The sequence below is a fragment of the Bombina bombina genome, chromosome 7 (assembly GCF_027579735.1).
Source record: "Bombina bombina isolate aBomBom1 chromosome 7, aBomBom1.pri, whole genome shotgun sequence".
NCBI lineage: Eukaryota > Metazoa > Chordata > Amphibia > Anura > Bombinatoridae > Bombina > Bombina bombina.
In genome coordinates, this window is record NC_069505.1 from 46925820 (window position 1) to 46949263 (window position 23444).

General features: G+C 43.5%; 1 protein-coding gene across 1 annotated transcript in view; it reads right to left on the reverse strand.

Moving 5' to 3' along the window:
- PLCB3 (phospholipase C beta 3) overlaps positions 1-23444 on the reverse strand; it is a gene marked incomplete in the record, with an annotated part of 460897 nt that overhangs the window by 128291 nt on the left and 309162 nt on the right. The window contains 2 exon segments of the mRNA XM_053720071.1: positions 13648-13732; positions 19220-19316. Coding sequence (XP_053576046.1) covers positions 13648-13732; positions 19220-19316 — 182 coding nt within the window.

Sequence of the window (23444 nt, forward strand, 5' to 3'; positions counted from 1 at the left end):
TGAAGGGAGGGAACAAGTCAGGTAACCTAAACGGAAGGCACCACTGCTTGCAAAACCTTTCTCCCAAAAATAGCCTCCGAAGAAGCAAAAGTATCGAATTTGTAAAATTTGGTAAATGTATGCAGTGAAGACCAAGTCGCTGCCTTACAGATCTGTTCAACAGAAGCCTCATTCTTGAAAGCCCATGTGGAAGCCACAGCTCTAGTAGAGTGAGCTGTAATTCGTTCAGGAGGCTGTCTTCCATCAGTCTCATAAGTCAATCGGATGATGCTTTTCAGTCAGAAAGACAGAGAGGTCGCAGTCGCTTTTTGACCTCTCCTCTTGCCAGAATAGACGACAAACAAGGATGATGTTTGTCTGAAGTCTTTAGTTGCGCTTAGATAAAACTTCAAAGCACGAACCACATCAAGGTTGTGTAACAGACGTTCCTTGTTAGAAACTGGATTAGGACACAGAGAAGGAACAACTATTTCCTGGTTAATATTCTTATTGGAAACCACTTTTGGTAAATCTTCCTGGTGACAGGCTTTCTAGCCTGGATCAGAGTATCTATAACTGATTCCGAAAACCCACGCTTAGCTAGAATCAAGCGTTCAATCTCCAAGCAGTCAGTTGCAGAGAAACTAGGTTTGGATGTTTGAATGGACCGTGGATTAGAAGGTCCTGCCTCAAAGGTAGCTTCCATGGTGGAACCGATGACATATTCACCAGGTCTGCATACCAAGTCCTGCGTGGCCACGCAGGAGCTATCAGAATTACCGAAGCCTTCTCCTGTTTGATCCTGGCTACTAGCCGGGGGAGAAGAGGAAACGGTGGAAAGACATAAGCTAGATTGAACGACCAAGGCGCCACTAAGGCATCTACCAATGTCGCCTTGGGATCCCTGGACCTGGACCCGTAACGTGGAACTTTTGAGTTCTGACGTGACGCCATCAGATCCAGATCTGGAAGGCCCCATAGTTGAGTTAACTGGGCAAAAACCTCCGGGTGAAGTTCCCACTCCCCCGGATGGAAAGTCTGACGACTCAGATAATCCGCTTCTCAGTTGTCCACTCCTGGGATGTGAATTGCTGATAGATGGCAGGAGTGATCCTCTGCCCATTTGATGATCTTGGATACCTCCCTCATCGCCAGGGAACTCTTTGTTCCTCCCTGATGATTGATGTAGGCTACAGTCGTCATGTTGTTCGACTGAAATCTGATGAATTTGGCCTCGGCTAGTTGAGGCCAGGCCTGGAGCGCATTGAATATCGCTCTCAATTCCAAAATGTTTATCGGGAGAAGAGATTCTTCCCGAGACCATAGACCCTGAGCTTTCAGAGACTCCATGACCGCACCCCAGCCTAAGAGGCTGGCGTCGGTCGTGACAATGATCCACTCCGGTCTTCAGAAACTCATTCCCTGAGACAGGTGATCCTGAGACAACCACCAGAGGAGTGAGTCTCTGGTTTTCTGGTCCATTTGTATCTGGGGAGACAAATCTGCATAATCCCCATTCCACTGTTTGAGCATGCACAATTGCAGTGGTCTTAAATGAATTCGAGCAAAAGGAACCACGTCCATTGCCGCAACCATTAGTCCTATTACCTCCATGCACTGAGCTACGGAGGGTTGAGGAATGGCATGAAGAACTCGACAAGTGTTCAAAAGTTTTAACTTCCTGACCTCCGTCAGAAAGATCTTCATTTCTACCGAGTCTATTACTGTTCCCAGGAAGGGAACCCTTGTGAACGGGGACAGAGAACTCTTTTCTATGTTCACCTTCCACCCGTGAGACCTTAGAAAGGCTAGAACCATGTCCGTATGAGCCTTTGCTTTGTGAAAGGACGACGCTTGTATTAAAATGTCGTCTAGGTAAGGTGCTACTGCAATGCCCCTCGGTCTTAGCACCGCTAGAAGGGACCCTAGCACCTTTGTGAAAATTCTGGGAGCAGTGGCCAATCCGAAGGGAAGGGCTACGAATTGGCAATGCTTGTCCAGAAAGGCGAACCTCAGGAACTGATGGTGATCTTTGTGGATAGGAATATGCAGGTACGCATCCTTTAAGTCCACGGTAGTTATATATTGACCCTCCTGAATCACTGGTAAAAATGTCCGAATGGTTTCCATTTTGAATGATGGAACTCTGATTAATTTGTTTAGGATTTTTAAATCCAGGATTGGCCTGAAAGTTCCTTCCTTTTTGGGAACTACAAACAGGTTTGAGTAAAAACCCAGTCCTTGTTCTGCTGTTGGAACTGGGTGTATCACTCCCATTTTTAGAAGGTCTTCTACGCAACGTAAGAATGCCTGTCTCTTTATCTGGTCTAAAGATAAGGGAGACATGTGGAACCTTCCCCTTGGAGGAAGGTCTTTGAATTCCAGAAGATACCCCTGAGAGACAATCTCTAACGCCCAGGGGTCCGGAACATCTCTTGCCCAAGCCTGAGCAAAGAGAGAAAGTCTGCCCCCTACTAGATCCGGTCCCGGATTGGGGGCTATCCTTTCATGCTGTCTTGGTAGCAGCAGCAGGCTTCTTTGCCTTGTTCCAGCCTTGCAATGGTTTCCATGCTGGTTTGGGCTGGGATGCGTTACCCTCTTGCCTAGTGGCTGTAGAGGTAGAAGCAGGTCCGTTCCTGAAATTGCGAAAGGAACGAAAATTAGACTTATTTTTAGCTTTGAAAGGTCTATCTTGTGGAAGGGCATGGCCCTTTCCCCCAGTGATATCTGAAATAATTTCTTTCAACTCTGGCCCGAATAGGGTCTTACCCTTGAAAGGAATATTAAGCAATTTTGTTTTGGACGACACATCCGCCGACCAAGATTTTAGCCAAAGCGCTCTGCGCGCCACGATTGCAAAACCAGAATTTTTCGCCGCTAATTTAGCTACCTGAAAAGCGGCATCTGTAATGAAAGAATTGGCCAACTTCAGGGCGTGAATTCTGTCCATGACTTCATCATAAGAAGTCTCCTTCTGGAGCGAGTTTTCTAGTTCCTCAAACCAAAAAGCCGCTGCAGTGGTTACAGGAATAATGCAAGAAATTGGTTGAAGAAGAAAACCTTGTTGAACAAAAATTTTCTTAAGTAAACCTTCTAATTTTTTATCCATAGGATCTTTGAAAGCGCAACTGTCTTCTATTTGTATAGTCGTGCGCTTAGCTAGTGTTGAAACTGCCCCCCTCTACCTTAGGGACCGTCTGCCACGCGTCCCTCCTTGGGTCAACAATGGGGAACATTTTCTTAAAAATAGAGGGGGGGGGGGGGACAAAAGGTACACCTGGTTTCTCCCACTCCCTAGACACGATATCCGCCACCCTCTTAGGTATCGGAAACGCATCAGTGTGTACTGGGACCTCTAAGAATTTGTCCATTTTACACAATTTTTCTGGGACCACCAAAGGGTCACAATCATCAAGTGTAGCTAGGACCTCCTTAAGCAGGGCGCGGAGGTGTTCTAACTTAAATTTAAATGCTATGGTATCTGGCTCTGCCTGCTGAGAAACCTTTCCTGTATCAGAAATTTCTCCCTCAGACAGGCCCTCCCTCACCGCCAAGTCAGATTGATGTGAGGGTACTACAGATAAATTATCCGCTGCGTCTGCTTGCTCATTTTCTGTATTTAAAACTGAGCTATCACGCTTTCTTGGAAAAGCTGGCAGTTTGGATAAAAATGCTGCGAGAGAATTATCCATTACTGCTGCTAATTGTTGCAAAGTAATAGGAATTGGTGCGCTAGATGTACTGGGCATCGCTTGCGCGGGCATAGCTGGTGTTGAAACAGAAGGAGAGGATAGCGGACTATCCTCACTACCTTCAGCTAAAGAATCATCTTGGGCTACATCCCTAAGCGTGACTGTACGGTCCTTAAGCTGTTTGGACGCTATAGCACACTTCACACATAAATTTAATGGGGGCACCGCCTTGGCCTTTAAACATACAGAACCAAGGCTATCTGAAGGGTCAGACATGTTTGACAGACTTAGACAGCACTACAATGCATAAAAAATAATTTTTGAAAAAAACGTTACTGTGTCTTTAAATAATAAAAGTGCACACTTTATTACTGAAACATCAAATAACCATCAAATAAACATCCGATTTTAATGACATTTTCACCACATTGTCTTAATGCTTTGAAAAGATTGCACACAAATTTTCAGACCAATTAACCCCTTAATGCCCAAACCGGAGCTAAGAACAGCAGTTAACCGGTTAAAAACACTACAGCACAATGCCATAGCCTCTACTGTGGCTTTTACCTTCCTTAGGGATTATTTGAGTAAGAAATAAGCCTCTTTGAAGTCCTTTCTGAAGTCTCTGGACTCCCCACGTGAAGCTGCATGAACTGTGCAGCAAAAACAACTGCGCAACTGAGGCGCGAAAAGGTGGCCCCCTCCCTCTTGATTCCAGAGTGGTGGGGCCTTTTTGACTAGGTTAGGTGTCTAAATAAGTGCCAGGCGCCAAAATAAACCCCACAAGTGTTTTAAAAGTCTCAAAAACACCCTATTCATACTGAATCATGCTAATAAAGCAATCGATTAAGCCCACAATAGTGTCAACCAGCTTTGAGCCCTTAATTTAAGTCATCATCTTATACAGAGTCTGAGAAAAATGGCTTACCTATCCCTGAGGGGATTTCTGACAGTCTTCTAGCATTACTTGGTCTTGTTAGAAAAATGACTGATCATACCTGAAGCAGTTAAGCCTGCAAACTGTTCCCCCCAACTGAAGTTCTCCGGTATTCAACAGTCCTGCATGGGAACAGCAATGGATTTTAGTTACTGGTGCTAAAATCATATTCCTCTCAGCAGAAATCTTCATCACTTTCTGCTTCAGAGTAAATAGTACAAGCCGGCACTATTTTAAAATAACAAACTTTTGAAAGAAGAAATAAAAACTACAAATCTAACACCACAAACCCTCCCGTGGAGATGCTACTTGTTTAGAGTGGCAAAGAGAATGACTGGGGGGGCGGAGCCTGAGGGGAGCTATATGGACAGCTCTGCTGTGTGCTCTCTTTGCCACTTCCTGTAGGGATTGAGTATATCCCACAAGTAAGGATGAAGCCGTGGACCGGATACACCAATGTAGGAGAAAGCCACAATTTTCAGAGCTATAATACATGAAAAGTGGGCAAAATAAATCATGAAACTATATCACATAGTTGTTTTACTGCGCATAACTAAACATTTTATATTAAACTCTTAAAATGTTTTCTGTCCCTTTAAAGGGACACTAAACCTAATTTTTTTCTTTCATGATTCAGATAGAGCAGCAATTTTAAGCAACTTTTTAATTTAATCCTATTATCATTTTTTCTTCGTACTCTTTGTATGTTTCAGATAGATTACGAGTTTTGCGTTACGGTGCGGTACGGCTTTTAATGCTGAAAAATTGGCCATTATGCTGGAATGGCCAGGAACACATATTACGAGTCGGAATAGCTATACCGCAAGAATTGTAGCCTGTAATGCAACGTCCATTCCGCACTTAAAAAACACAATTTATGCTTACCTGATAAATTTATTTCTCTTGTGGTGTATCCAGTCAACGGATCATCCATTACTTGTGGGATATTCTCATTCCCAACAGGAAGTTGCAAGAGGACACCCACAGCAGAGCTGTTATATAGCTCCTCCCCTAACTGCCATATCCAGCCATTCGATCGAAAACACGCAGAGAAAGGAGAAACCATAGGGTGCAGTGGTGACTGTAGTTTAAATGAAAAAATTACCTGCCTTAAAATGACAGGGCGGGCCGTGGACTGGATACACCACAAGAGAAATAAATTTATCAGGTAAGCATAAATTGTGTTTTCTCTTGTAAGGTGTATCCAGTCCACGGATCATCCATTACTTGTGGGATACCAATACCAAAGCTAAAGTACACGGATGAAGGGAGGGACAAAGCAGGTACTTAAACGGAAGGTACCACTGCCTGTAAAACCTTTTTTCCCAAAAATAGCCTCCGAAGAAGCAAAAGTATCAAATTTGTAGAATTTTGAAAAAGTATGAAGCGAAGACCAAGTTGCCGCCTTGCAAATCTGTCCAACAGAAGCCTCATTTTTAAAGGCCCAAGTGGAAGCCACAGCTCTAGTAGAATGAGCTGTAATCCTTTCAGGAGGCTGCTGGCCAGCAGTCTCATAGGCTAAGCGGATTATGCTTCTTAGCCAAAAAGAAAGAGAGGTTGCCGAAGCCTTTTGACCTCTCCTCTGTCCAGAGTAGACAACAAACAAAGCAGATGTTTGACAAAAATCTTTAGTAGCTTGTAAGTAAAACTTTAAAGCACGAACCACGTCCAGATTGTGTAATAGACGTTCCTTCTTTGAAGAAGGATTAGGACACAAGGATGGAACAACAATCTCTTGATTGATATTCTTGTTAGATACCACCTTAGGTAAAAACCCAGGTTTGGTACGCAGGACTACCTTATCTGTATGGAAGATCAGATAAGGAGAATCACATTGTAAAGCAGATAACTCGGAGACTCTACGAGCCGAGGAAATAGCTACCAAAAACAGAACTTTCCAAGATAAAAGTTTGATATCTATGGAATGAAGAGGTTCAAACGGAACTCCTTGAAGAACCTTAAGAACCAAATTTAAGCTCCATGGGGGAGCAACAGGTTTAAACACAGGCTTGATTCTATCCAAAGCCTGACAAAATGCCTGAACATCTGCCAGATGCTTGTGCAAAAGAATAGACAGAGCAGAAATCTGTCCTTTTAAGGAACTAGCTGACAATCCTTTTTCCAAACCATCTTGGAGAAAAGATAATATCCTGGGAATCCTAACCCTTGGATTCACACCAATAAAGATATGTACGCCATATTTTATGGTAAATTTTCCTGGTGACAGGCTTTCGTGCCTGTATTAAGGTATCAATGACTGACTCGGAGAAGCCACGCTTTGATAAAATCAAGCGTTCAATCTCCAGGCAGTCAGTCTCAGAGAAATTAGATTTGGATGGTTGAAAGGACCCTAAAGTAGAAGGTCCTGTCTCAAAGGCAGAGTCCATGGTGGAAAGGATGACATGTCCACCAGATCTGCATACCAGGTCCTGCGTGGCCACGCAGGCGCTATCAAAATCACAGATACTCTCTCCTGCTTGACCTTGGCAATCAGTCGAGGGAGCAGAGGAAACGGTGGAAACACATAAGCCAGGTTGAAAGACCAGGGCGCTGCTAGAGCATCTATTAGCGTCGCCTTGGGATCCCTGGACCTGGATCCGTAACAAGGAAGCTTGGCGTTCTAGCGAGACGCCATGAGATCCAGTTCTGGTTTGCCCCAACGATGAATCAATTGTGCAAACACCTCCAGATGGAGTTCCCACTCTCCCGGATGAAAAGTCTGACGACTTAAAAAAATCTGCCTCCCAGTTCTCTACACCTGGGATATGGATAGCTGATAGGTGGCAAGAGTGAGTCTCTGCCCAGCGAATTATCTTTGAGACTTCTAACATTGCTAGGGAACTTCTTGTTCCCCCTTGATGGTTGATGTAAGCCACAGTCGTGATGTTGTCCAACTGAAATCTGATGTACCTCAAGAGTTGCTAACTGAGGCCAAGCCTGAAGAGCATTGAATATCGCTCTTCCAGAATATTTATTGGAAGGAGTGTCTCCTCCCGAGTCCACGATCCCTGAGCCTTCAGGGAGTTCCAGACTGCACCCCAACCTAGAAGGCTGGCATCTGTTGTTACAATTGTCCAATCTGGCCTGCGAAAGGTCATACCTTTGGACAAATGGACCCGAGATAGCCACCAGAGAAGAGAATCCCTGGTCTCTTGATCCAGATTTAGTAGAGGGGACAAATCTGTGTAATCCCCGTTCCACTGACTGAGCATGCATAGTTGCAGCGGACTGAGATGTAGGCGTGCAAACGGCACTATGTCCATTGCCGCTACCATTAAGCCGATTACTTCCATGCACTGAGCCACCGAAGGGCGCGGAATAGAATGAAGAACACGGCAGGAATTTAGAAGCTTTGATAATCTGGACTCCGTCAGGTAAATTTTAATTTCTACAGAATCTATCAGAGTCCCTAGGAAGGAAAACTCTTGTGAGTGGGGATAGAGAACTCTTTTCCTCGTTCACTTTCCACCCATGCGATCTCAGAAATGCCAGTACTACGTCCATATGAGACTTGGCAATTTGGAAGTTTGACGCCTGTATCAGGATGTCGTCTAAATAAGGGGCCACTGCTATGCCCCGCGGCCTTAGGACTGCCAGAAGCGACCCTAGAACCTTCGTAAAGATTCTTGGGGCTGTAGCTAATCCAAAGGGAAGAGCTACAAACTGGTAATGCCTGTCTAGAAAGGCAAACCTGAGAAACCGATGATGATCTTTGTTATCGGAATGTGAAGATAAGCATCCTTTAAATCCACTGTAGTCATATATTGACCCTCCTGGATCATAGGTAGGATAGTACGAATAGTTTCCATCTTGAATGATGGAACTCTGAGGAATTTGTTTAAGATCTTTAGATCCAAAATTGGTCAGAAGGTTCCCTCTTTTTTGGGAACCACAAACAGATTTGAGTAAAAACCCTGTCCCTGTTCCTCCTTTGGAACTGGATGGATCACTCCCATAACTAGGAGGTCTCGTACACAGTGTAAGAATGCCTCTCTCTTTATCTGGTTTGCAGATAATTGTGAAAGGTGAAATCTCCCTTTTGGGGGGGAAGCTTTGAAGTCCAGAAGATATCCCTGGGATATAATTTCCAACACCCAGGGATCCTGGACATCTCTTGCCCATGCCTGGGCGAAGAGCGAAAGTCTGCCCCCTACTAGATCCGTTACCGGATAGGGGGCCGTTCCTTCATGCTGTCTTAGAGGCAGCAGCAGGCTTTTTGGCCTGCTTACCTTTGTCCCAGGTCTGGTTTGGTCTCCAGATCGTCTTGGACTGAGCAAAAGTTCCCTCTTGTTTGCATTAGAGGAAGTTGATGCCGCACTTGCCTTGAAGTTTCGAAAGGCACAAAAATTAAACAGTTTGGCCCTTGATTTGGACCTGTCCTGAGGAAGGGCATGACCTTTTCCTCCAGTGATATCAGCAATAATGTTAAGCAGCTTAGATTTTGAAGTCACGTCAGCTTACCATGATTTAAGCCATAGCGCCCTGCGCGCCTGTATAGCAAAACCAGAATTCTTAGCCGTTAGTTTAGTCAAATGAACAATGGCATCAGAAAACAAGGAATTGGCTAGCTTAAGTGCTCTAAGCTTGCCAAGTATGTCATCCAATGGAGTCGCTACCTGTAAAGCCTCTTCCAGAGACTCAAACCAGAACGCCGCAGCAGCAGTGACAGGAGCAATGCATGCAAGGGGCTGTAGGATAAAACCTTATTGAATAAACATTTTCTTAAGGTAACCTTCTAATTTTTTATCCATTGGATCTAAAAAAGCACAACTGTCCTCGACAGGGATAGTAGTACGCTTTGCTAAAGTAGAAACTGCTCCCTCCACCTTAGGAACTGTCTGTCATAAGTCCCGTGTGGTGGCGTCTATTGGAAACTTTTTTCTAAAAATAGGAGGGGAAGAGAACGTCACACCTGGTCTATCCCATTCCTTATTAATAATTTCTGTAAACCTTTTAGGTATTGGAAAAACATCAGTACACACCGGCACTGCATAGTATTTATCTAGTCTACACAATTTCTCTGGCACTGCAATTGTATCACAGTCATTCAGAGCAGCTAAAACCTCCCTGAGAAACATGCGGAGGTGTTCAAGATTAAATTTAAATGTAGAAATATCAGAATCAGGTTGCATCATCTTTCCTGAGTCAGAAACATCACCCACAGACTGAAGCTCTCCTTCCTCAGCTTCTGCATATTGTGAGGCAGTATCAGACATGGTTCTTAAAGCGTCAGTATGCTCTGCATTTCGTCTAACCCCAGAACTATCTCGCTTACCTCTAAATTCAGGTAGTCTGGTTAATACCGCTGACAGTGTATTATCCATGACTGCCGCCATGTCTTGTAAAGTAATCTCTATGGGCGCCCTAGATGTACTTGGCGCCATTTGAGCGTGAGTCCCTTGAGTGGGAGTCAAAGGATCTGACACGTGGGGCGAGTTAGTCGGCATAACTTCCCCCTCGTCAGATTTCTCTGGTGATAAATTTTTTTAAAGACAGAATATGATCTTTATTGCTTAAAGTGAAATCAGTACATTTGGTACACATTCTACTTTAGAGATGTCCTGTAGCATACAGGGGACTCCTGAGGGAAGCTGGATGTCACAGTTTGTAATTTTAACTGCAACAACTGTAGCTTTTATACTACAACAGTGGAAAGCCTCAGGAAACTGTTTCTAGGCAAAATTTAAGCCAGCCATGTAGAAAAAACTAGGCCCCAATAAAGTTTTATCACCAAAGCATATATAAAAACGATTAAACATGCCAGCAAACGTTTTATATTGCAATTTTATAAGGGTATTACCCCTGAGAGTAAGCATGATACCAGTCGCTATTAAATCACTGTATTCAGGCTTAACTTACATTAATCCGGTATCAGCAGCATTTTCTAGCATTTTCCATTTCTAGAAAAAATTGTAACTGCACATACCTCATAGCAGAGTAAACAGCACGCCATTCTCCCGCTGAAGTTACCTCTCTCCTCAGACATATGTGAGAACAGCAATGGATCTTAGTTACAACCTGCTAAGATCATAGAAAACTCAGGCAGATTCTTTTCTATTTACTGCCTGGGATAAAATAGTACAACTCCGGTACCATTTAAAATAACAAACTTTTGATTGAAGATAAAAAACTAACTATATTTCACCACTCTCTCTTACTACCTCCATGCGTGTTGAGAGTTGCAAGAGAATGACTGGATATGGCAGTTAGGGGAGGAGCTATATAACAGCTCTGCTGTGGGTGTCCTCTTGCAACTTCCTGTTGGGAATGAGAATATCCCACAAGTAATGGATGATCCGTGGACTGGATACACCTTACAAGAGAAAATGACATTTTTGTTTGGGATTTCCATAGCGCCTGTATTACAGGTTGTGCGGTCCGGCTAAAATGCTTGCGTTACAGCCTATACCGACACAATCCATACCGCCATCTGAGAGCAGTAGTTATGGATTTTGGGAAACAAAAATGTTTCACAAAACTCATAACTAAACTATTACAAAATACACTAACACCCATAAACTACCTATTAACCCCTAAACTGCCGCCCTCCCACATCGCAAACACTATATTAAACCTATTAACCCCTAATCTGCCGCCCACCCACATCGCAACTATTAAATAAAGTTAACCCCTAATCTGCCGCCACCCACATTGTCAACACTATTTAAATATATTAAAGGGACAGTCTAGGCCAAAATAAACTTTCATGAATCAGATAGAGCATGTAATTTTAAACAATTTTCCAATTTACTTGGTATTCTTAGTTGAAAGCTTAACCTAGGAGGTTCATATGCTAATTTCTTAGACCTTGAAGCCCACCTCTTTCAGATTGCATTTTAACAGTTTTTCACCACTAGAGGGTGTTAGTTCACATATTTCATATAGATAACACTGTGCTCGTGCACGTGACGTAATCTGGGAGCAGGCACTGATTGGCTAGACTGCAAGTCTGTCAAAAGAACTGAAAAAAGGGGCAGTTTGCAGAGGCTTAGATACAAGATAATCACAGAGGTTAAAAGAATATTAATATAACTGTGTTGGTTATGCAAAACTGGGGAATGGGTAATAAAGGGATTATCTATCTGTTAAAACAATAAAAATTCTGGTGTAGACTGTCCCTTTAACCCCTAAACCGCCGCCATTAATAAAAGTTATTAACCCCTAAACCTCCGGCCTCCCACATCGCCGACATCTAAATAAACCTAAAAGCCCCTAAACCGCCGGCCCCCCACATTGCCAAACTATAATAAAGTATTAACCCCTAAACCTCCAGCCCCCCACGTCGTAACTACTAAACTAAACCTATTAACCTCTTGACCGCCGGCCCCTCCACATCGCAAAACTCTAAATTAAACTATTAACCCCTAAACCTAACTTTAAATTAAAATTACAATATAACCATATTTAATTAAATAAAAACTTACCTGTGAAATAAAAATAACAATTAACTATAAATTAACCTAACATAACTATTCTAATAAAATAAAAAAACTACCAATTAAACAATTTAAATTAGAAATTTATTTTTGATAATATCGTTTATTATTTTTTGTAAGCTTAGTGTTTTTTATTTTTTGTACTTTAGTGTTTATTATTTTTTGTAATTTCAGATTTTTTAATTTATTTAGTAGCGTTAGGTTTTTCTAAATTTGTAATTTAGGTTTTTAATTGGTATTATTTTTTATTTATTAGAATAGTTATGTTAGGTTAATTTATAGTTTAATGTTAGCTTTATTTTTATTTCACAGGTAAGATTTTATTTATTTAAATATAGTTATATTGTAATTTTAATTTATTTAAAGTTAGGGGGTGTTAGATTTAGGGGTTAATTGTTTAATTTAGTGTTTTGCGATGTGGGGGGGCGGCGGTCTAGGGGTTAATAGGTTTAGTTTAGTAGTTAAGATGTAAGGGGCTGGAGGTTTAGGGCTTAATACTTTATTATAGTGTTGGCGATGTGGGGGGGCTGGCGGTTCAGGGGTTAATAGGTTTATTTAGTGGTGGCGATGTGGGGGGCCGGAGATTTAGGGGTTAATAATTTTTATTAGTGTTGGCGATGTTGGGAGTGGCAGATTAGGGGTTAATAATTTTTATTAGTGTTGGTGATGTTGGGAGCGGCGTATTAGGGGTTAATAACTTTATTTAGGTGCCGGCGATGTCAGGAGCGCCAGATTAGGGGTGTTAAGACTTGGGGTTTATGTTAGGCTGTTAGGTTTAAACGTAACTTTTTTTCCCCATAGACATCAATGGGGTTGCGTTACGGAGAGTTTTCCTTCTGCACTTTAGGTGTTAGGTTTAAATCCGGCCTTGGATTTTGTGCGGAATGGAGATTAAGGCACCATAACGCACAGCACAAGGAGGCTTTTCAGTAACTCGTAATGGCAGTGATATGGAGAGTGAAATAACGCAACTTTTTTGGCATTAGTTTTGCACCCTGTTTTGCGCAAAACTCGTAATCTAGGCGTTTATTTGAAAAAGCAGGAATGAAAGCTTTGGAGCCGGCCCATTTTAGGTTCAGCATCTGGGTAGCACTTGCTGATTTGTGGATAAATGTAGCCACCAATCAGCAAGCACGATTGAGGGTGCTGAACCAAATATGGGCTGGCTCCTAACCTTTCAATCCTGCTTTTTCAAATAAATATACCAAGAGAACAAAGAAAAATCGATAATAGAAGTAAATTAGAAAGTTATTTAAAATTGTGTGCTCTATTCAAATAATGAAAGAAAAAAAAAATGGGTTCAGTATCCCTTAAGTGTTTAATTTCTTTTGCAGGAGTTAAACACATAGTTATATGCAAGTAAAAGAGCAAAAATAAAATGCATATTCTGTTTGCTCTATAACCCTTTAACAAATGAAACGGCTGGTGATTGGGAACTGAAAAAAGGAATATTAAAGATAGCAGAACAGACAAGGAGGGTGTGAGATGGAAACAAGTAACACATGGGAGAGAGAAATGGGAAAGTGGTGAATTAATCACAGTGTAGCCAGAGAAAGCTGGAAGGGACAAAGTCACACTGGGGTACAAATCACATTAAGGATACTCCACAAATTCCATGGGAGATTTAGTGAGCTGCTCCAACGCTTTAGTCTCGACAAATGATGACATTTCATAATGCTTATTCCTCTCTGAGAAAATAGGAGAAGACGGAATGAAAGACAAAAAATATGAGAGATGAGGAATGAAAAAGCCAAGTAGAGAATGAAAAAAGTGAGATAGGAAATGAGAGGTGTGGAATGAAAGACATTTAGAGAAGAAATGATCATGAAAAAAATCAGTGAATGACATAAGGTGTTATAAGAGACTGAATGGTTAGAAGATTTGGAATGAAAGAAGTTACAAGAATAATACACAGAATGAGTGAAAGTAAATGGAAACAGAAAGAAAAAAAAGAGAGAACCAGTGACAATAGTAAAGAGAGAAATGTAGTGATAGAGAGAATGTAATAATTATTATAGGTGAGCAAGAGAGAAGAGTAAGAGATGAGAAAGAATGAATGAATGATTGAAAGAACAAGGGAGGGAGAATGAATGAGGAGACAAGTAGGGGTGAGACATAAGAATACATAAGATAAAAATTAAAATTAGAACAAAAACAAACTGTGAAAAGGAATGAAAATTTCTGATTTCAAGAAGATGAATAAGTGAAGGGAATTAACGAAGAATTTAAGGAATGAAAACATAAATTATGCTTACCTGATATTTTTCTTTTCTTCTGACAGGAAGAGTCCACAGCTGCATTCATTACTTTTGGGAATTCAGAACCTGGCCACCAGGAGGAAGCAAAGACACCCCAGCCAAAGGCTTCAAATACCTCCCCCACTTCCTTCATCAGGGTGATTTTAAAAAAGGTGCCAGAAGAACAAAAATATACTGCCGCCCCATAATAAAGCGCGGGCGGGAGCTGTGGACTCTTCCTGTCAGAAGAAAATAAAATTATCAGGTAAGCATAATTTATGTTTTTCTTCTTAAACAGGAAGAGTCCACAGCTGCATTCATTACTTTTGGGAAAACAATACCCAAGCTAGAGGACACTGAATGCAAACAAAGGGTGGGTACAAAAACGCAGCTCCTTCGAAAGGCACCACAGCAAAAAAGGCACCAATGGTCAAAATCTCTATCTACCCCCGAGAGGGAGAATAGAGGCCCCATGAGACATCAAAAAGACCATATCAACTTAGAGCAACCCGAGGTTGCTGCCAGACCACTTTCCAGGGAAACAAACTCCCTAGGAGGACAAGGACCAGAAGATAAGTCCATAGTCAGGAGAAAACATCACTAAGATGACCGGAAGGCCACCCTCCAATCCCTGACACAGCACCATAACAACTATGGTGTTCCAGATCCCGCGAGTTCCCCCTTGTAACCTAGACAAGATAAGACCCGTCAGGTTAAGCAAAGACAAGCAGAGACAGGAAAACTGTCCCAGCAGCTTAAAAAGAGGTCTTCAAGAGGGCACAGAGTCACCTGTGAGCAAAACTCTCTATGACTCATCCACAGGCAACAAAGCCGTCTTAAGCCATCGTGGGACTCATCCCACTAAAAAGTGCTAAAAAATCTCGACAACAGCTCCCAACCAGAAAATTCTGGAAGCCAAGGAGCGATCCATCCCGGCAACAGCCGCCGCCGGAAGAGAAATGGGCACCCAGAGTACCCCCAACAAAGGTGAGGACAGATTCAAAAAGTAAACAGTTTATGCTGCAAAAGCAGACTGATCCCCGACCTTCCTTCCAAGATAACAGTCTCAGCCCCCAAGGCTAGTAAAAAACCCTTTGCAGACAAGAGTCTCAGACCCTCGGAGGAAAAAAGAGGATGGCTCTACGAGTCATCAAAGCCCCAGAGTAGAACTCCGACCGCTACTAAAAAATTAGCATGCTACCCTGAACCATGACAGGAACCTCATGCTCGGGTCCAAGGAACCCTACACTGCAGCCTTCCATAAAAAGGAACACTCCTCCAGGGAAGAAAGTACTCTGACCCACAGCATTCTGATACCAGTAATCAATTCCGTGATACTGAGAATGCAAGAGAGGGAAAAAAACCTACGAGGCGAGAAAAACAAGGGCCCACGGGCCCTCAACAGATACTGAGGTACCTCCACCCAAGGAGGACACGTAAAAATCCCTTCCCCACCCTAGGTGAGAAGAAGGAGATTAATCAACGGAAAACACCCTACTAGAGGCCAACCCTCGGCCAATATTGTCAGCCCAGTTGAATAGCAACTGGAACCTACCAGGAAGTATCAGATGTCCCAGCAGACAAGTAGGGACCTGTCAGAAAACCTCAAACTGAAGCCTCAGGTTGATATTATCTCTCATAAGAGTCAGAAAAACCCCCGCCCCCTCCAAAGCCTCCAAATCCTAAGGTTAAGCAGAACCTTCCATACCCTTTCCAGGCAAGAGACATGGTCCTTAACCTGAGTCGTCAAAAAATGGAACCGATCCGAAGATCTGAAGCCCCTGAGGAACCCATAAGCTGCCTCCTATGGTTAGGAGCGCACCCATACAGAGCCTTCCGCCATCTAAAGTCCTTAGATGTAAAATACAGAGCAAAATCCACAAACCCAAGAGTCTGAAAAGAACTCCCGACCAGTTTAGGAAAGGGCCACTAGTACCCTTGGATCACAAGGTAATCCATGTAGACAGGTCTAACGACCTGACCCCACGCTGGAAGGCTAAATGGTCAGTTTTCTGACCCCAGACAGGCGAGAAGACTGTAACTGACCCCAGACCTCCTACTCTCAAGTCCGAAGGGCTAGATTTTCAAAAAGATCGACGGGTAGCACCCGAGAGTCAAAGACCATGGTATGATGACAAGAGGTAGTTTTTTTATCTTGAACAGACGACAGTCTCCAGAGATCCCTGCCGGATTGTTCACCCGACATCCTTGAATGGAATAACAACGGGAGCCTCGCAGCTCCTGCTAGAACGGCAGGGAGACCCCTGCACTCCACGCACTAGAGCAAAAGAAACACTGATAAAAAGGACACGTCCACTTTTCCATAACAAATGACCCAACCAAAGATGGGAGGGAAGGAAACCTCGCCACCGCAAAAAGAATGCGACTAGGCTACAAGAGTCATCATCCAGATATACCGCAAGTGCAGACTCAAACGTCCACTTAATCAGATATTAAACCTCCAGAAACCAATCACATTTCCAGACTTCCAAATGAATGGAAAACTGAGGTTCCGAGTCCTCAGGGGACCTAGAACCCACAATGACATCTGAAAAAGTCGGTCACGCATCTCAAGCAATATTGCCAGCAAAAAAACAACCTATATCGGAGCACACAACCCTCCTACCAGAAGCGTTGGAACTACGCCCCAGGCCCCAAACTTCGTTGTAGGATCTGAGTCCGGAGTCCATAACACTAGGCCTTATTAACATTTTCTTTTTTTTTTTTCAAAGCCGATAGGCTAATCAGCACCATAAGGGTGACATGAACCCAAGAAACAGTAGATAGCGCCCGCCCAACCAGTACCTGCCTGGTGTAAGAGCAATTCAGAATCTGTCTAAGGTCCAAGAAAAATCAACCCGAAGGCTCGATAATATAAACTAGAAAACATAACCTCCGAGGAAGTGTCCATGCGACCACAAAATCGCAAGTATCTGTTCCAGAGAAAGAACGTTCTCAAAACAAAAGTTATATCAGCCATGAGCTTTATACAAATAAATCAAATACATCCTGTCCTGATCTAAAATAAAAGGCAGCACCCGTGGTTAACGCCCAAGGGAAAAAAAAGGGTACGCCCGACCAGACCAGCCGATCAGAAGGCCCCTTTTCCCCAAGCTCAGAACTGGAACCGATACAAAATAAAGAAAAACTGAGACGATAAGGAGATAAGCTTCATCCCCAAAACGTCTATCCAGGTTGCCATCCGGCACCTAAGGCCTCAAATCCCTCGGCCCACTAGGACTGGGATCCTCTAGCAAACATGTCTTAGTAGGATACGAAGACGTGCCAACCTATAACGGAAGACAAAATTATCCCTTGACGGATCGACAAATGACTCCGGCCCCAAGGTTGGGGCCCTTGAAGTCTCAGAGGCCCCCGCTTCCCCAGGAGGCCGAACTGAATCAGGCAATCCCCCACCAAGAGGGCCCTGGTTGACAGAACACGGACAGTATCTTAAAAATATTTCACTTGGGAGATACAAATGAGCCAAGGCCGCAGATATGGCCATACGGAACCGTACCGTAACCCCTGGAGGAAACAGGCCAACTTCCGGAGAAGGAGTAAAAACCAAAGGGACACCTGCTTGTGTAGCAAAGGTTGTTTCTGGGGCATGCGCCTCGCAGGAACTAGCATCCTCGGGGGCGGATGGCTCAACGTACTCTGAGGACCGTGAATCGGGAGAAGAGAGTACTCTGGAACGGCAATCGGAACATAACTGATAGGCATGGATAACCCGGGCCATTTCATATTCTTTACAAGACACATTCTCCGCATCAGAGACTTCTGTGTCTAAAAAGTCAAAATCCTCCATCATGGGATTACAAAAATGACAAACGGTAACTGACACCTTCTTTACAACCCCAATGGCTGGGGCACTTATCATCTCCTGTGAACCAGACAACCCACGAGCAGACTCTGTCGCCACACGGTCAGCATACGGAAGTGAAAAGAACATAACCGCACCCGGTCACGAGGTGCAGCGCGCAAATCTAAAGATCGCGCCAAATGACGATAAGGCTGTTAATGTTCCAAAAGCCATGAGCCTAAAGTATTACTACACCTCAGCAGATAGAACCATATAACAAAACATGATTAAAGTCCCCCCTGTTCAATAACCCCTCTTAGGGGATATTAACCCATGATTCCTTATTTTAAGATAAAAGGAGTCCCACTGGGACCCTACCTTTACGTTAATATCACATTCACATAATGAAGTAAAATGAAACGATCTTACCAGAATCTATGCCGTGGAACAGGAAAACGGCCCTTCAAGTGTGACAGATAGTAGCCTCGCTTCTGACATGGACTTGAGTGAACAAAGGCAGGCAGCGAAACTCTTCAAAGCTGATTGCCAAGGAGCTGTTAATATGAGTCAAATGGTTTCACAGAAAAACTTTCCCTGCATCTCTGGACACTAACCTTCATCCATGCTCTCACTGAGAGGCTGACAGAACTACTTAAAACTCCAGTCCCATTTCGAAGAGTACTACCCTCCATAAGAGACTTAACTCGAACAACTGACACTTCTCTGCCAACCTCCTGTGACGAAAGGCAAAGAATAACTGGGGGATGAGGGAAGTGGGGGAGGTATTTAAGCCTTTGGCTGGGGTGTCTTTGCCTCCTCCTGGTGGCCAGGTTCTGAATTCCCAAAAGTAATGAATGCAGCTGTGCACTCTTCCTGTTTAAGAAGAAAAGAGACGGAATGGTTAATTAAACAGTGGATACATTTAAAGAAAGGGAGGCAATAGAAAGTGAGAATGTGCAAAAGACAAGGAGGGAGACTGTGAAATGAGAACATTTGCATATTTTGGCATTGATGGAGATTTTATACCAATTTATACAATTTATTCATTCACCTAAATTGTATTTAATTATTGCCCAAAACTCCCCATTAGTAACCAACTCCCCCCCATCTTGTGCACGTTTCGCTTTACTCACTGTTGGCCACATCAAATGACTTGAACTTAACCGGTTCCACGTAGTTAACGAGCGTAGACATTTCCTCCGTGGCATTTACTTCACTGCTGGCGGTACCCTGAGGTTATGAAGTTTATGGATCAGGTATAAGCAGGCAGTGTTTGCAAGAGGGGGTATACAGTGTAAGGAAAACATAATTTATGCTTACCTGATAAATTCCTTTCTTCTGTTGTGTGATCAGTCCACGGGTCATCATTACTTCTGGGATATTATCTGCTCCCCTACAGGAAGTGCAAGAGGATTCACCCAGCAGAGTTGCCATATAGCTCCTCCCCTCTACGTCACCTCCAGTCATTCGACCAAAGACCAACGAGAAAGGAGAAGCCAAGGGTGTAGTGGTGACTGAATTATAATTTAAAAAATATTTACCTGCCTTAAAAAACAGGGCGGGCCGTGGACTGATCACACAACAGAAGAAAGGAATTTATCAGGTAAGCATAAATTATGTTTTCTTCTGTTATGTGTGATCAGTCCACGGGTCATCATTACTTCTGGGATACCAATACCAAAGCAAAAGTACACGGATGACGGGAGGGATAGGCAGGCTCATTATACAGAAGGAACCACTGCCTGAAGAACCTTTCTCCCAAAAATAGCCTCCGAAGAAGCAAAAGTGTCAAATTTGTAAAATTTGGAAAAAGTATGAAGCGAAGACCAAGTTGCAGCCTTGCAAATCTGTTCAACAGAGGCCTCATTCTTAAAGGCCCAAGTGGAAGCCACAGCTCTAGTGGAATGAGCTGTAATTCTTTCAGGAGGCTGCTGTCCAGCAGTCTCATAGGCTAAACGTATTATGCTACGAAGCCAAAAGGAGAGAGAGGTAGCAGAAGCTTTTTGACCTCTCCTCTGTCCAGAATAAACGACAAACAGAGAAGAAGTTTGGCGAAAATCTTTAGTTGCCTGCAAGTAGAACTTGAGGGCACGAACTACATCCAGATTGTGTAGAAGACGTTCCTTCTTTGAAGAAGGATTTGGACACAAGGATGGAACAACAATCTCTTGATTGATATTCCTGTTAGAGACAACCTTAGGTAAGAACCCAGGTTTAGTACGCAGAACTACCTTGTCTGAATGAAAGATCAGATAAGGAGAATCACAATGTAGGGCTGATAACTCAGAGACTCTTCGAGCCGAGGAAATAGCCATTAAAAATAGAACTTTCCAAGATAACAATTTTATATCAATGGAATGAAGGGGTTCAAACGGAACACCCTGTAAAACGTTAAGAACTAAGTTTAAACTCCATGGCGGAGCAACAGTTTTAAACACAGGCTTGATCCTAGCTAAAGCCTGACAAAAGGCCTGGATGTCTGAATTTTCTGACAGACGCCTGTGTAACAAGATGGACAGAGCTGAGATCTGTCCCTTTAATGAGCTAGCCGATAAACCCTTTTCTAAACCTTCTTGTAGAAAAGACAATATCCTAGGAATCCTAACCTTACTCCAGGAGTAATCTTTGGATTCACACCAGTATAGGTATTTACGCCATATTTTATGGTAAATCTTTCTGGTAACAGGCTTCCTAGCCTGTATCAGGGTATCAATAACCGACTCAGAAAAACCACGTTTTGATAAAATCAAGCGTTCAATTTCCAAGCAGTCAGCTTCAGAGAAGTTAGACTTTGATGTTTGAATGGACCCTGAATCAGAAGGTCCTGTCTTAGAGGTAGAGACCAAGGCGGACAGGATGACATGTCCACTAGATCTGCATACCAAGTCCTGCGCGGCCATGCAGGCGCTATGAGAATCACTGATGCTCTCTCCTGTTTGATTTTGGCAATCAATCGAGGAAGCAGCGGGAAGGGTGGAAACACATAAGCCATCCTGAAGTTCCAAGGTGCTGTCAAAGCATCTATCAGAACCGCTCCCGGATCCCTGGATCTGGATCCGGAGCGAGGAAGTTTGGCGTTCTGGCGAGACGCCATGAGATCTATCTCTGGTTTGCCCCAACGTCGAAGTATTTGGGCAAAGACCTCCGGATGAAGTTCCCACTCCCCCGGATGAAGAGTCTGGCGACTCAAGAAATCCGCCTCCCAGTTCTCCACTCCCGGGATGTGGATTGCTGACAGGTGGCAAGAGTGAGACTCTGCCCAGCGAATTATCTTTGATACTTCTATCATTGCTAGGGAGCTTCTTGTCCCTCCCTGATGGTTGATGTAAGCTACAGTCGTGATGTTGTCCGACTGAAACCTGATGAACCCCCGAGTCTTTAACTGGGGCCAAGCTAGAAGGGCATTGAGAACTGCTCTCAATTCCAGAATGTTTATTGGCAGGAGACTTTCCTCCTGACTCCATTGTCCCTGAGCCTTCAGAGAATTCCAGACAGCGCCCCAACCTAGAAGGCTGGCGTCTGTCGTTACGATTGTCCAGTCCGGCCTGCTGAACGGCATCCCCCTGGACAGATGTGGCCGAGAAAGCCACCATAGAAGAGAGTTTCTGGTCTCTTGATCCAGATTCAGAGTGGGGGACAAATCTGAGTAATCCCCATTCCACTGACTCAGCATGCACAATTGCAGCGGTCTGAGATGTAGGCGTGCAAAGGGTACTATGTCCATTGCTGCTACCATTAAGCCGATCACCTCCATGCATTGAGCTACTGACGGGAGTTGAATGGAATGAAGGACACGGCATGCATTTAGAAGCTTTGTTAATCTGTCTTCTGTCAGATAAATCTTCATTTCTACAGAATCTATAAGAGTCCCCAAAAATGGAACTCTTGTGAGAGGCAAGAGAGAACTCTTCTTTTCGTTCACTTTCCATCCATGCGACCTTAGAAATGCCAGAACTAACTCTGTATGAGACTTGGCAGTTTGAAAGCTTGAAGCTTGTATCAGAATGTCGTCTAGGTATGGAGCTACCGAAATTCCTCGCGGTCTCAGAACCGCTAGAAGGGCACCCAGAACCTTTGTGAAGATTCTTGGAGCCGTAGCCAATCCGAATGGAAGGGCTACAAACTGGTAATGCCTGTCTAAGAAGGCAAACCTTAGATACCGGTAATGATCTTTGTGAATCGGTATGTGAAGGTAAGCATCCTTTAAATCCACTGTGGTCATGTACTGACCCTTTTGGATCATGGGTAAGATTGTCCGAATAGTTTCCATTTTGAACGATGGAACTCTTAGGAATTTGTTTAGGATCTTTAAATCCAAGATTGGCCTGAAAGTTCCCTCTTTTTTGGGAACCACAAACAGGTTTGAGTAAAACCCTTGTCCTTGTTCCGACCGCGGAACCGGATGGATCACTCCCATTAATAATAGATCTTGTACACAGCGTAGAAACGCGTCCTTCTTTATTTGGTTTGTTGACAACCTTGACAGATGAAATCTCCCTCTTGGGGGAGAGAATTTGAAGTCTAGAAGGTATCCCTGAGATATGATCTCTAGCGCCCAGGGATCCTGGACATCTCTTGCCCAAGCCTGGGCGAAGAGAGAGAGTCTGCCCCCCACTAGATCCGGTCCCGGATCGGGGGCCCTCGGTTCATGCTGTCTTTGGGGCAGCAGCAGGTTTACTGGCCTGCTTGCCCTTGTTCCAGGACTGGTTAGGCTTCCAGCCTTGTCTGTAACGAGCAACAGCTCCTCCCTGTTTTGGTGCAGTGGAAGTTGGCGCTGCTCCTGCTTTGAAATTCCGAAAGGGACGAAAATTAGACTGTCTAGCCTTAGCTTTGGCTTTGTCTTGAGGTAGAGCGTGGCCCTTACCTCCTGTAATGTCAGCAATAATTTCTTTCAAACCGGGCCCAAATAAAGTTTGCCCCTTGAAAGGTATATTAAGTAATTTGGACTTAGAAGTTACATCAGCCGACCAGGATTTTAGCCACAGCGCCCTGCGTGCCTGAATGGCGAATCCTGAATTCTTAGCCGTAAGTTTGGTTAAATGTATCTTCCTCTGAATCAGACATGTTTAACACACTAGCAATAAACATGCAACTCGGTTACAATTTTATTTAATAAAAACGTACTGTGCCTCAAGAAGCACTAAACGATTTAAATGACAGTTGAAATAATGAACTGAAAAACAGTTATAGCATCACTCTTAACAAACAACACAACTTTTTAGCAAAGGTTTGTTCCCATTAGTAAAATAACACTAATTAAATTTTAAACATAAAAATTACAGAGCAACGTTTTAAATCACAGTCACTATATAAGTCTCACAGCTCTGCTGAGAGAATCTATCTCCCTTCAAAGAAGTT